Source organism: Lycium ferocissimum, chromosome 10 (genome assembly GCF_029784015.1).
Source record: "Lycium ferocissimum isolate CSIRO_LF1 chromosome 10, AGI_CSIRO_Lferr_CH_V1, whole genome shotgun sequence".
Classification (NCBI taxonomy): Eukaryota; Viridiplantae; Streptophyta; class Magnoliopsida; order Solanales; family Solanaceae; genus Lycium; species Lycium ferocissimum.
This window is the reverse complement of record NC_081351.1, coordinates 38333394-38346140: the sequence shown is the minus strand read 5'-3', so window position 1 is coordinate 38346140 and position 12747 is coordinate 38333394. Positions and strand designations below refer to the sequence as shown.

At 36.2% G+C, this 12747-nt stretch overlaps 1 protein-coding gene across 1 annotated transcript; it reads left to right on the top strand.

Annotated features, from left to right (window-relative positions):
* On the top strand, positions 1 to 6008 carry LOC132034879 (putative F-box/LRR-repeat protein At5g02930). The gene is made up of 4 exons (XM_059425219.1): positions 1 to 27; positions 3410 to 4444; positions 4865 to 5035; positions 5468 to 6008. Exons 1-4 carry the CDS (start codon positions 1 to 3, stop codon positions 5837 to 5839), a joined length of 1605 nt encoding a protein of 534 aa, XP_059281202.1. The 3' UTR covers positions 5840 to 6008.
* The last annotated feature ends 6739 nt before the right edge of the window (positions 6009 to 12747 follow it).

The following is a 12747-nucleotide window of genomic DNA, read 5'->3' as shown; positions in this document are numbered from 1 at the left end:
ATGAAGCACAGGATGAATTACGATCTCGTAAGTCATAACCGGGAAGGACAACCTTGGAACCAAAGGACATGACCATTGTCAAGTATGATTAATAATAAATATCATGTAAGGAGAGTTTAGGAAGATTCCGAGACCAAGCAAATTAAAGAAAATAAGTTTATCGAAAATTTGGAAAAAGTTGGCAGAATCAAGGACAGAATTTTGGGTCAACTTTGGAGGGGTATATCTCTAGGTATATCTCCAGGTATATTAGGAGTTTTAGGTGTTTCAAAAACCTAAAATGAAGTTCGTCGAGTCTAGTTTCCAACGCAACAAACTGCTCATCGATACGATGTCGGAGTAAAGAATTATGAATGTTACAATTTAGGCGGGCAGAGCAGGGCGCGGCAGCTAAAGGTCTTTTGCACGGTGCCACCGACTTTAGCACACTATATAAGGGTTAAAACCCCTTTTTTTGTCATAATAATTCCCCAAAATATTCAGCAACATATGAGAGCTTACATATAACATAAAAGTGAGGATTTTGAGAGATTTCAAGTTACGGAGTATTAATCGAGGTCTGAAAAACGTGTAGTCGCACTTATAGTTTCGTTTTGCATTGAAGTTGGCTTGGAATCAAAGTAAATATTGAAGATCTTCCTATTCTAGCAAAGATAAGGTATGAATTTCTCTTTATTAATATTGATTTAAGGATATTTACGAGAATAAGAGCTACGGATTGTGGTGTTGGTATTGTTGGCTTGTGGATTGAAGTTGAGGAAAGTTTTGGATGAAATTATACATATTTATCTTGTAGAATCTTAATGATATTGTTGTTGATGTTGTTGGTATTGTTTGGGAGTTGTTTTGGTAGTTGGAGGAGGTAAAGAATATAGGGGAAATGTTGCCCAAATTTTCGTAACCCAAATTAGTGTTCAATAATTAGTGCTTATAAGTTGATGAAAATATGATGAAAGTATGATTAAAGATGTATTTCTCGATATGTAGGTTCGGGTGAAGGGCAAATACCGAAGTAACAGATCCTTTAAGTGGTGGCTTGACGGATAAGATATGTAAGGTGTTCGTTTCTCTCTCTTTCCTTGGCACGAATCCAACTAGAGTATGGATATGAGCTTTCCATAATAAAATCACTCCATTCCTATGTCATGTAGCTCAACTCTTAATGTCTTAGCTATTTGATTGATTCTTGGTATATTATTATGTTCATCATCGTTAAGTTATTTCTTTGGATTCGACACGAATTCCATAATATAAATTGGAGGTTACCGACCTTACGTCACTTCGATAAAGTTGTAGCTTTCATATGAGCTCTCATGCATGCTATTTACATTATGTATATATTATATTTATGGATCGGGCCGTACGTTCCTCGGCACTAACAGGTGATATTTATGGATCGGGTCGTACGTTCCTCGGCACTAACATATCATATTTATGGATCGGGCCGTACGTTCCTCGGCACTAACATATCATATTTATGGATCGGGCCGTACGTTCCTCGGCACTAACATATCATATTTATGGATCGGGTCGTACGTTCCTCGGCACTAACATATCCTATTTATGGATCGGGCCGTACGTTCCTCGGCCCTAACATATCATATTTATGAATCGGGGCCGTATGTTCCTCGGCACTAACATATCATATTTATGGATCGGCCGTACGTTCCTCGCACTAACATCTATGGATCGGTACACGCACGTTCCGCAACACTAATATGATATACATATACACATATGTGCTTACTTATATATGATTTTTAAGATTCATGCATGGCATATTGTATGTTCTCGACCGACAAAGTTAGCTTTACTCTATTTATATTTCGTCCACTTATGTTATTGCTTCCCGGCCTTACATACTCAGTACTTTTATCTGTACTGAAGTCCCATTACACGGGACGCTGCATTTCGTGCTGCAGGCTCTGATAGGGTTATTGAGGAGCGACCGCAGTAGGATTTTCTAGCTCACCAGTCTCAGCAAGTGCCATTACTCCGGACTTGCTATCTTTCGGTACTCTTCTGTTAGTGTAATATATCTTCATATGTACACTCTTAGAGACTTATAGACATAGTGGGGGTATGCAAGCATGGTATATGGTCATGTTGGCATTGTTTTGGTCGGTGATACTTTACTGTTAGCCTTGCCGGCTTTATGATATACGTTATGTTATGGCGACCTTATCGGTCTGCATATGTACATATGTGCTGAATGATCGGACATTTTTATGTTGGGCCTTTTCTGCGTGCAGGTATTCTTTGAGTTATGGTTTATGATGTTCAAAGTAACGGATAAGTCAGGCGGTTTCCGGCTTATGGGTCGGAGCCCATCATACTGCTCGTAGGGGTGTGACAGGCTGTCATCCAACTTTAAATTTATCATACAAAAATCAATTTTTTTATCACATAAAAGTCATCCAACTTTGATTAAGTTGTAAATCTCACCTGACTTTTCATACTTTGTACTGAAAATACTCCAAAATAACTAGTTAGCTTATAAACATATTAAATGTAATGGCTTAATTATTTAGACGTTCTCCCAAGTTTCTCTTTGTAACACTGATTTCCTTTGTCATTTACAAAATTACGCTTATCTCCTTATTTTGATTTTCTTTTAACAATTTGAAGTCAGGAAAACGTATCATTGAATTGATGTTCCAACAACACTCTTCTGCTAATTACAAATGTATTTAATAAATTAACTAAACAATATTAAGGGCAAAATAGTCAAATTTCTTTTTTTACTTTAATGATAATCAGTTAATAAGATATTACAAGAAAATAAAATGAAAAAGGAAAGAAATATTATAATCGTAAATTACAATGAGAAATTAGCGTTAAAAACTGAAATTATCTCAGAGTAACTAACTTATTTTGGAGTGCGATGTCATATTTCCGGTACAAAAAATTAAAGTTTAGGTACGATTTAGTTTTAGTTATAACTAAGTCAAAATGGTATAACTTTTATGTAACAAAATATAGCAAATTAATTCTTGGATGATTAAACTTTGAGTTGATGAATTTTAGATGATACTCCCTCCTGTTCAAAAAGAGTGTTCACTTAACCATTTGCACGCTCCTTAAGAAAATACTATAATTCCTAAATAAAAATAGATAATTTGACTAAATTACCCCTAATTAAGTAGATATTGAGATTTGAACACTTAATAAGAAAAAAATTGAAAAAATAAAGTTAATTCTTTCTTAATTTGATAAGTGAACACTCTTTCTAAACTAAAAAATAAAAGCTAAATGGGTACTATTTTTTAACCGGGGAGTATAAATAAATAAGTAACTTTAGTTTTGTATGCATTTCCTATTCCGGCGGACATGTGTTAGCCATCAGGATAGAAAGAACTCAGAAAGGAACCTGTAGAAAACGGCACTCCCAATCCAAAGTCTAAAGTAGGGAGAAGTGGAGAAAACCAAACGAAAACAAAACGAGGCCCAAAAACCCGAAACCAACAGAAATGGCGGGTTAAGTAATTTGAGAGATTCATTGTCAAAGAATGGAGTTGAAGAAGAAGAAACTCTAGACCATATCAGTCAATTGCCTGACGCACTACTTGTACAAATTCTCTCTCTTTTGCCTACAAATGATGCCGTTGCATCATGTGTTGTCTCAAAGAGGTGGCGTTATCTCTGGACTTCAATTCATAATTTCCTTTTCATTAAGAGTCATTCCGAGTCACAAAACTTCGTATCCTTTGTGGACCATGTTTTAACTCATTCCACTTGTTCCAAAATCAAAAAATTCCATCTCGATTTAGATTACACCTCTTATTGGAACTGTGAGTTGGAAATTACCCGGTGGATTAGTTTTGCTGTGGAAAGAAAAGCGGAAGATGTTTTTTTGTGTTCACGTGGTTGTGATCTCACTTACATTTTGCCTCTAACTATGTACGCTGATTCGTCGTTAATTAGATTGGATTTGAGCCATTGGGTGTTTGATAAAGGACAGGTCATAGCTTGGAACTCTTTAAAGAGCCTAAAGCTGGATTGGATAGAGTTAGATGATGATGATATTGTGAACTTACTGTCAGGTTGTCCTGCTTTGGAAACTTTGAAATTGTCAGTATTCCATGGTTTTCATCTTCTTGAAATTACCTCTTTAAATTTGAAGAGACTAACGTTGGCTGGCTATTTGAAGCCTTGTGATGGAAATGAGGAGCTTTTGGAAATTATTGCCCCACATATTCAGCATTTGGATATTTCAGGAGATCTTGGACATCTCAAGTGTAGGCTAGTAAATGTATCCTCTTTGGTTACTGCCAGCCTTCCTTTTGAGATTACATGTATCACTGAATCTCGGGATGAAGATGAAGATGCTGATGAGGAAGACATGTGTCGTGATTATCATCAAGTTTTCGAGAACCTTGTTCTGGACTATCTTCAAAAGTTGAGTCATGTGACTCAGCTAACAATTGGAAGTTGGTTCGCAAAGGTTTGTTTTTACGTCTAAAGACCTTGTTCTTTATTTGATTTTTATTAGCAAAGAATTGCAAGATGTAAACCTGAGACAGAGAACAGCCTTCAAAATCTAATGCTATTATGAAATTCTGTATACATGAAATTTTCAGCGAAAAAATATATTTTGGTGAATAATTGAAAGAAATTTCTTTTATACATATAGAATGATCTTGTCTTCGCCTTTTGTGACCTTCTATGATATTCTTATCTACATTCTGAAGTTGGATATTTATTTACCGGCAATAGATTATTTAGAAACTAGCATTATGTACATTGTTGTTCCTTATAGTGGTTAGATTTGTCATAGCACTAGTTTTTTTTATTATGGATTATCTTTCTTTATTGTTGCTTCTTTCTCTATCCTTTACTAATTTCATTGAGATTATATCACCAGGTTGTATTCATGTTGGAAGAAAATGAACATGAAGAAGTGCCACTTCCAGAATTGAGATGCAAATGTCTAACGTTAGAGATGCATGTGACAGAGTATAATTTGTATGGAGTAGCTAGCCTATTGCGGGCATCTCCTCTTTTGGAGACACTGAACATACACTTGGGAGTTAAGGTCGTTATTTCTCTCTAATTTATGCTCTTCCTTAATATCCATCTTTCACTTTGTGAATTCTTAACTGTTAACACCCCCAAGGATTGAAAGTGTTAATGAGAATGCAAATAAAGCATTAATTATCATGAAGAATCTTTTGTCACTATAAAGCTATAAATTAATTGATCAGAGTAGTTGCTTTCTATCTGGTAAATGAGCGGAAGAAAGGAAAAGGGTTGGTAACCAACTAAACCTCTTTTAGCTTGGTTTATGTACTGCTCGAGTATTTCTGACACGAATTAGATATTGTTATCATTTGTTGAGAACTACGGGTTTTGAAAATTGTTCTATATCAGACACTGTTGCTGTGAAATCATTTTATTTTTTCTTCTGTCGAATATTCCCATTAGTTTGTAGACCTCCATTTGGTCCTGATTGTATTCCTTATTACAGTTGACTGATTTCCACTGCGAACTTGAGCTAAGCTATTTCGATGAAGTAGATAATATCAGTTTGCGGAGTTGGATTTCTGACATTGTGTTTCCCAATCTCAAGAATGTTAAGATTGTCGGCTGCACAGAGAAATGTCTGAAGGAGTTCTGGTGTGAAGGGGGTGATAAGCTTTTCAAACTTTCGAAGTTTCTTATAAAGAATGCAGTGGCTTTAAAGAAGTTTGTTATCATAGGAAAGAGAAGAAAATGCTGGAAATGTAAAGAGAGCTGTTTCTCCCGGTATTTATCGGGAATTGCAAAGAAACTGTTAGACATTCCAAGATCATCTAAGAATGTTGTTATTACTTATGAAGAGTATGCTTTGCACGACTAGACTGGACGTGGTTTGGTAGCGGAGTACTAGAAATGTCACCTTATATTGTAGGTTTTGATTTACTGCAGATGTCATCTTGAACTTGTAATGTTTTGGATGCTTGGTTTCTCATGAAGCCTTTGTTTGTTGCACTCTAGACATCGCATATGTGCTTAGAATTTTCTTGCAACTCTTGTACTATCAGAAAAGATTTTTTTTTGTAACTTTTATTTTCCTGGAACTGTCAAGATCCGCGAACCTACAAGGCACTCTTTTTCTGATAATTAGGCTCATGAAATTTGCTTCCTTTGTCAATATTGTCATGGTTCTACCATAGGGAGTAAGGTTATCTTTTTGGCTTTTTCTTGGAAAGAAGATTGTGGACCTACTGTTAGTTTAAGCGGATAATTTGTAGGCTCAGAATGCTGTTGAATGCTTTTACTTGAGGTTTTGCCCATAATAAGAGGGGTTTTATTGAATCCAATTGCTTGATTTCCCTGAATCTTCATTCCTCAGACAGATGTGAGTGACTGGAACAGCTTACTAGGGGTGGCAAAAAAGCTCATTGGAAGAACTGCTTTCTTGATAAATGTCATGTGAAAGAGTTTGAGTAGGACTCTTCATTATATTCTTACTATAAATAGACAAAAGAATCTTTCTTATGGGTGTGACTTTTTCCTTCCACCGGGAGTAGTCGAGGTGCATGTATTTCTAGAGTTCAGCAAACACATTGAAAGTGTATCATAACTAAGATACATTATCACCACCATATGCTTCTTCAGTGAATCTTGCATTTCATATATATAATAGGTTCTATAGCCTCAATTCCTGGGAGAAGATCTCAAACTCAATGCAGGTAAACCATTTGGGAGGTTAAAGATGGTCAGAATTCCATAGAATTTTAACAAATCCTCCGGTGAAGAGCTAGGCATCTAGTGTGCATTTCTAGATCCCCCATTGAATCTTACACACAAAAAACGTTAAAATGACAACTGGAAGTTCATCCTAACATGACAACTCCTCAAGAAAATTTAATCCCTGTTTAAAAAACTATATTACTTGTACATCATTTGGTTTCCGGCATGAAGTCTTGCATGACTATATAATCTCTGTATAACTAATACAAATGATTGGTTTTCAATATTAAACTCATCATAAGTTGTTGAGTTTAATGAGTGAATAACTTAAAAGGTCACTCAACTTCTCTCGAGCATCAGCTTGATACGGAAATAAATAAAATTAAAATTCCAAAACAATTACAATCCAAGGACAATATAAATAAATTTAGGAAAAATAATGAAAATTACCTGGCTATTACCAAAGGAATAGGAAAGATAAAGGTTAATATAAAAGCAGTACTACTCCAGTAATGATTAAAGATGTGATTTTTATTATCATTCATAAGGACATATCATTTTCACCCTTAGCTTCAGATCATCATTAGAATCTTAGCATTTGTTCTCTAGTTAACGAAGAATCGCTAAAAGGAAGAGGAAAAAAAGAGAAGAGAATAACATAATAAAAAGATAGATCATAAAAAGACAAATAGATTACATACACTAAATCACTGTGACATGTTCTCGTGATGATTAAACATACAAAGGCATTCAATTCAATAGAAAGAAAAACGGAAATTTTTCATGAGATGCCTCAAATTTGGTTATCATTCGTAACATAGCCTTGACTCTCTCTCTTTTGGGACTTGTTAAGGTTATTGATTTTGACTTCTCTGCTGCTTTATTCGTTGTTCATCTACAGTTTCAAAGGACGTGAAATATGTTAGACCCCGTATTTTTATACCACGGATTATTCGTAAGTAAATCAACATAAATCCAATGACAAGATTATTGTTGGATATGAGACAAGGATTTTAATCGATTTTAGTAAGTGCACGACTTGCTTGCAATTTTATTTGGTATGGAAATATTAATGGAAATTTGAGATTAATTTACCATGATTAGATTATTAAGTCATTAGTGGGATCAAGTGGGCCCACAACACATGGCCGAATTTGATTGGTGGTTGAATAAAAAGTTGACACATGTCCACTTTGTAAAGATGATATATAAGCATAAGTGGATGACTAAGTCATCACTTATACCACAAATTAATCTTGCAAGTTAGGTCTTAGTGAGAGAAGCTCTCAACTTAAGAGAGAGAAGTTCGGCCCCTTTGTTCACGGGGCGGCGCCCTTTGTTCACGGGCGGTGCCCTTTGTTCACGGCTCCATTGTTCACGGCCAGCCCATTTTTGCCCCCTTCTACACAATTAATTGGAGAGATTTGAAGATCAAGAGGAGGAAAAATATGGAGGTCATGGCTTTCTTGAAGACATTACATGGTGAAAATTAGAGCTTGTCTCTAAGGTAAGATTTAATTCTTTTCTACATGTTTTGGAGGTAGTTTAGACTTGTATAGCTTGGTAGATGTGTGTTAAATACAAAAGGGTTATGTATGTTGATGTTGAATTATAAATTGAGTGTAAGGGGGTGTTTCGAGTAAGAATGATGAATTGATTTTAGTAGCATTATGGAGGAATTAAATGGTTAAATTTAAAGTTGTGTTGTTTTATGGACATGTTGTTATCTTGCTTTGAATTGAAAGGATTGAGGGTATGATTATGTTCATATGATTATTGTTGTTGTTATCATGGATTATGTGATGAGAATGAAGGAATTTAATGGTTAGAGTTGGAGTTAAATTTGTTGTGGGTTGTTGTAGGGATTATAATGATAATAATGTGATTTACTTGCATATGGATAGATGACGTAGTTGTGGTGTAGCTGCTGTAGTATTTCATTAAATTTGCTGAAAAGATTGCATTGAATAAGGTATAAGAAGTGTATATGGGCTGCTTGGTGTATTGTAAGTGTTCGTTAGAATTTTGGGCATCGCTATGTTATAGTTGGGGGCTGTTTTGATATGTTGTTGTTCTTGTTGAAATAAAAGAATTGAAGATATGGTTGTGTCCATATGTTATTGTTGGTATTTACGTGTCACGGGAGAACAATTGGAAATTCGGATAGGCGAATATATATGAAATCTTTGCCAAATTTCGTAGACAAGTGCTAGTTGGGATTTAAAATTCTAAGTACTAGTAGCTAATTTATGGGTAATTGATAATATTATTGTAGATATTGGAGAGACCGAGACTTGATTCGGAAATTGATTAGCGAGCGATCGAGGTATGTAAAGCCTACCGTTCCTTCTTTTTGACATGATCCGTTTTGGGAGAAACAAAATGTATATGTATGCTTATAAAAAAAAAAAAGGGATCCTATTCTTGGAGCCACTAGGATGGCTAACATCTTTGACCTCCATAAGCTATTCCATATGGTCAAGGTACATATTTTATGATGTTCAAATATTCTATTTATTATGTTCTAGATGTTGTTCGAAAGAAAACGAGAAGACTAAAGCCTTTGATGAATATTTCGATATGAAAATATGGTCTTAAAGTCCCCATTTGATTTGATCCATAATGTTATCCGCAAGTTTATTAGTATGAATATGTGATCCACAATGATGTCGAAAAATATTTGATATGGCCAAAGTTTGGATATGTATATTTTGGATATGCGCGTATGATTCTAAAGCTCCCTTTGAAGTGCTCCATAATGTTATTTGAAATCTTCTCAATATAAATGGTACTCGAATTTCTAAATACGACTTATGAAATATTTTCGAGAGATTCCGTATTTCGAAAGTTTGTGACTCTCTTATACTAATTCCAATTGACCCGAATTTTATTTTGAGCCTTCGGATGTCGTAAAAATATTTGGCTATTGAGTTTGAAAGAAATTTATTTATTTATTTATTTATATGCATATGGTTTCCGCACTACTCGCTCGTGCCCACTACTATGATATCGTTCGCCGGTTCTGGGCCGGTCTATTGTCGTGCGCATTATGATATACTCGGTGTTATCTTGTGTTCATGGTTCACCGAGTCCCTCGCTCGAGGGCGGGTTCCACTCATATTTGGTGTGATGCGTGTATGGCGATATGCGTGTATGATATGTGACGGAGATTCGGAGATTTGAAACTTTACGGTGTTATCTTGTGTTATGGCGCCATCGACAAAGTGCGGCGATCATATTTCCGTGCCCTATGCATGATTTATATTTTGAAGTAACATTTTGATATTTTGGAAATGCATTTACTTTACGTACCTCTATTTCGATTTGATCTCGCATTTGTATATTACATTTTACGCTTTGCATACTCGGTACATATTTCGTCGACCCCTTTCTTCGGGGGCCGTTTGTGTTTCATGCCCGCAGGTACGGACGCATAGTTTGGTGATCCACATTTAGGACACCCTCTTACGCTAATTCGAGTGCTCCTCTCATTCGGAGCTTATATTTTTGGTATATATATTCGTCCGTTGCATTGTATATATTTGTTCATGGGTACGGCGGGGCCCTGTCCCGTCATATGATTCTGTCTGTCTGTTTAGAGGTCTGTGGACATGTTTTGTGGGTTGTGCCTACTTCCGTACGGTTGTGTTTGTATATGTTGTGTTTGGGCGATTCCATTCGCCGCGGCCCCGTCGGCCCGCATATGTATATATGTTGTTCCGTTGGCCTGTGTGGCACTTCGTTGGTATTTTACGTACGCGAGGTTATTTTGGATAGTCGTAAAATAAAGGAAACTCTTGCCGAAATTTTTCGGAAATTATATAAATTTGGAACACGGCCTTGTCGCTTCTCGTTATATACTTGGATGCGTTTGATATACCTTGTGATAGCGTTGATAGGTGTGTTTGAGTGCCCGGATCGGGCACTAGTCACGGCTTTACGGTGTTGGGTCGTGACGAGCTGGTATCGTAGCGGTTTGTCCTCGGAATATCCACGGACCGTGTCTAGTAGAGTCTTGTTTATCGGTGTGTTGCACCACATCTATAAACGGAAGCTACGGACATTTAGGATGTTACCTTTTTTTGATATCTAAGATCGTGCGATAGAGCCCAGCCATAGGAAATGAAATTCCTTTTACTAACCCTTGATTTCGGTCGGTTAACGGCATCGACGAGAAGAAAGTGACCGATAATATTGGAAGCTACACAGATACACAGTAAGCAATGGTATAAAAGATGTATGTCGGGTAAGGTATTTGAAGTACGATTGAAATATAGAGTTGAAGATTGAAACGGAAAGTAAACGGGAAAGTGTAACGGTGCGATTTGAGTTGGACATGTGAGGTAAGTCTCGACATCTTTATACTTTTACTTGAAATTGTTAGCCATGTGGCTATGATACGATATGAGATATGCGTATATATACGTTGGCCCTGCGAGGCATTGTTGGTATTTCGCGCGCGTGTGTTTTTGGATAGTAAGAAGTACAAGAGGAACCCTCGCCCAAATTTTTCCGTAAATATAAAAGGAGAATGGGATATAAGTTCTTAATATGTCTTAAAAGTCGATACCGATAGGGTAAATTATTACGTTGGATTGAAGCTCAAGAGATATCCTCCATGTCATTCGTAAGCGACATCATCCTTATTGGGAAATTTTATTTCGAGAAAGCATATACGAGCGAGCCGACTTCGCAATTCATTTAAACGGACAGAATACGTTCCAACCACATTTTGCTTTAGAAAAAGCCTATGTTGAAGGCAAAAATGTCCGGCGATTAAGTTTCACCTTATTGGAAGAATACAAAGCGTGTGACAAGCAGTTGGGAATTTAAATGATTCGCTCATGACTCAAAAAAAAAAATATGGGGATAAACTATGTGAATTAAGTACTAAGAAGTTCTGGTGCTTGTCGGGCTCTAGCTTTCTTGCTGGTGGTTGGAAAATACCTTATAGTAACATTTTATCAGTTCTCATCGACTAATTGGAGATGGAATTTGTGGAATAAAAACTTAAACTTGTGGGCTGTTTAGGATCATACATTTCATGTGTTGTTGGTGAAGTACTAAAGATGATCTAGGAAAAGACGAGCAACAAGACAACAAATATCGAAATAGTGGTGTGATAAAAATAAAAAAGAGATAAACGAGAACATGATTTGAAAACGAGAAAGGGGTTATGTAGAAATAGTGTTTTCCAAGGATACAGGAGTAGCATGAGCTTCCTCGTGCACAACGTGAAAGATGGACATAGACTGGAGAAACGAAGGAAATACTTAAGGAAGTACACAAGACGGACGTAATTAATTGAGTATGAATATAGAATAAAAAGGGGAAACATATAGTATGGACTTAAAGATGTAGTGCGACGAAACGATAATAAGACAAGACCACTATTAAGACAAATTCGACATGATTTTGGATAAGTTAGAAGTTAGCATTTGATATACAACAAGAGAGAAAGAGTATGAGGCATAAAACGATGCGTATATGCGACTTCACCTCGGGAATAGTGAAATCTTTAAAGGACAAGGATTGTGGATTTGCGAAACAACCGATGCATTGTGAATTTATTAGAAGAAACGAGACGATATTCGTTGGGATAAAGATAGTATTATAAGAAAGCTTGGGACACTTATAATTAGAATATAAGTGCTACCTAACGGAGAATTTGAAACGACTATAAGCACTAGCTAATTACATCGACCGGAATAAAGGGAATGTGGCTTCGGATAAATTGCTACATTAATTGCATTACTCGAGTACCAACCATCGGATAAGATTTTGTACAATATATCGAGAGAGTTCTCATCGCCTCGGGATTTGGTTAAGGTTTCGCACGTGGAGAATCGAAGTTATAAATGATAAAGAAAAGGCCTGGACATGGTGTAAATAACCCCAAAGGGGAAGCGGGTGAAAGCAAAGTAAGTACAAATGGAAACAATTGACGCTATAATATATCCAATATGGATACTCAAACTTCAAGTGAGATCCCAAGTCGAAATAAGTTGGTAAGATCTAAAAGCCGGCCGATAAATGAACATTAGCCAAGATGGTATTTGAGACGAGTCGAGG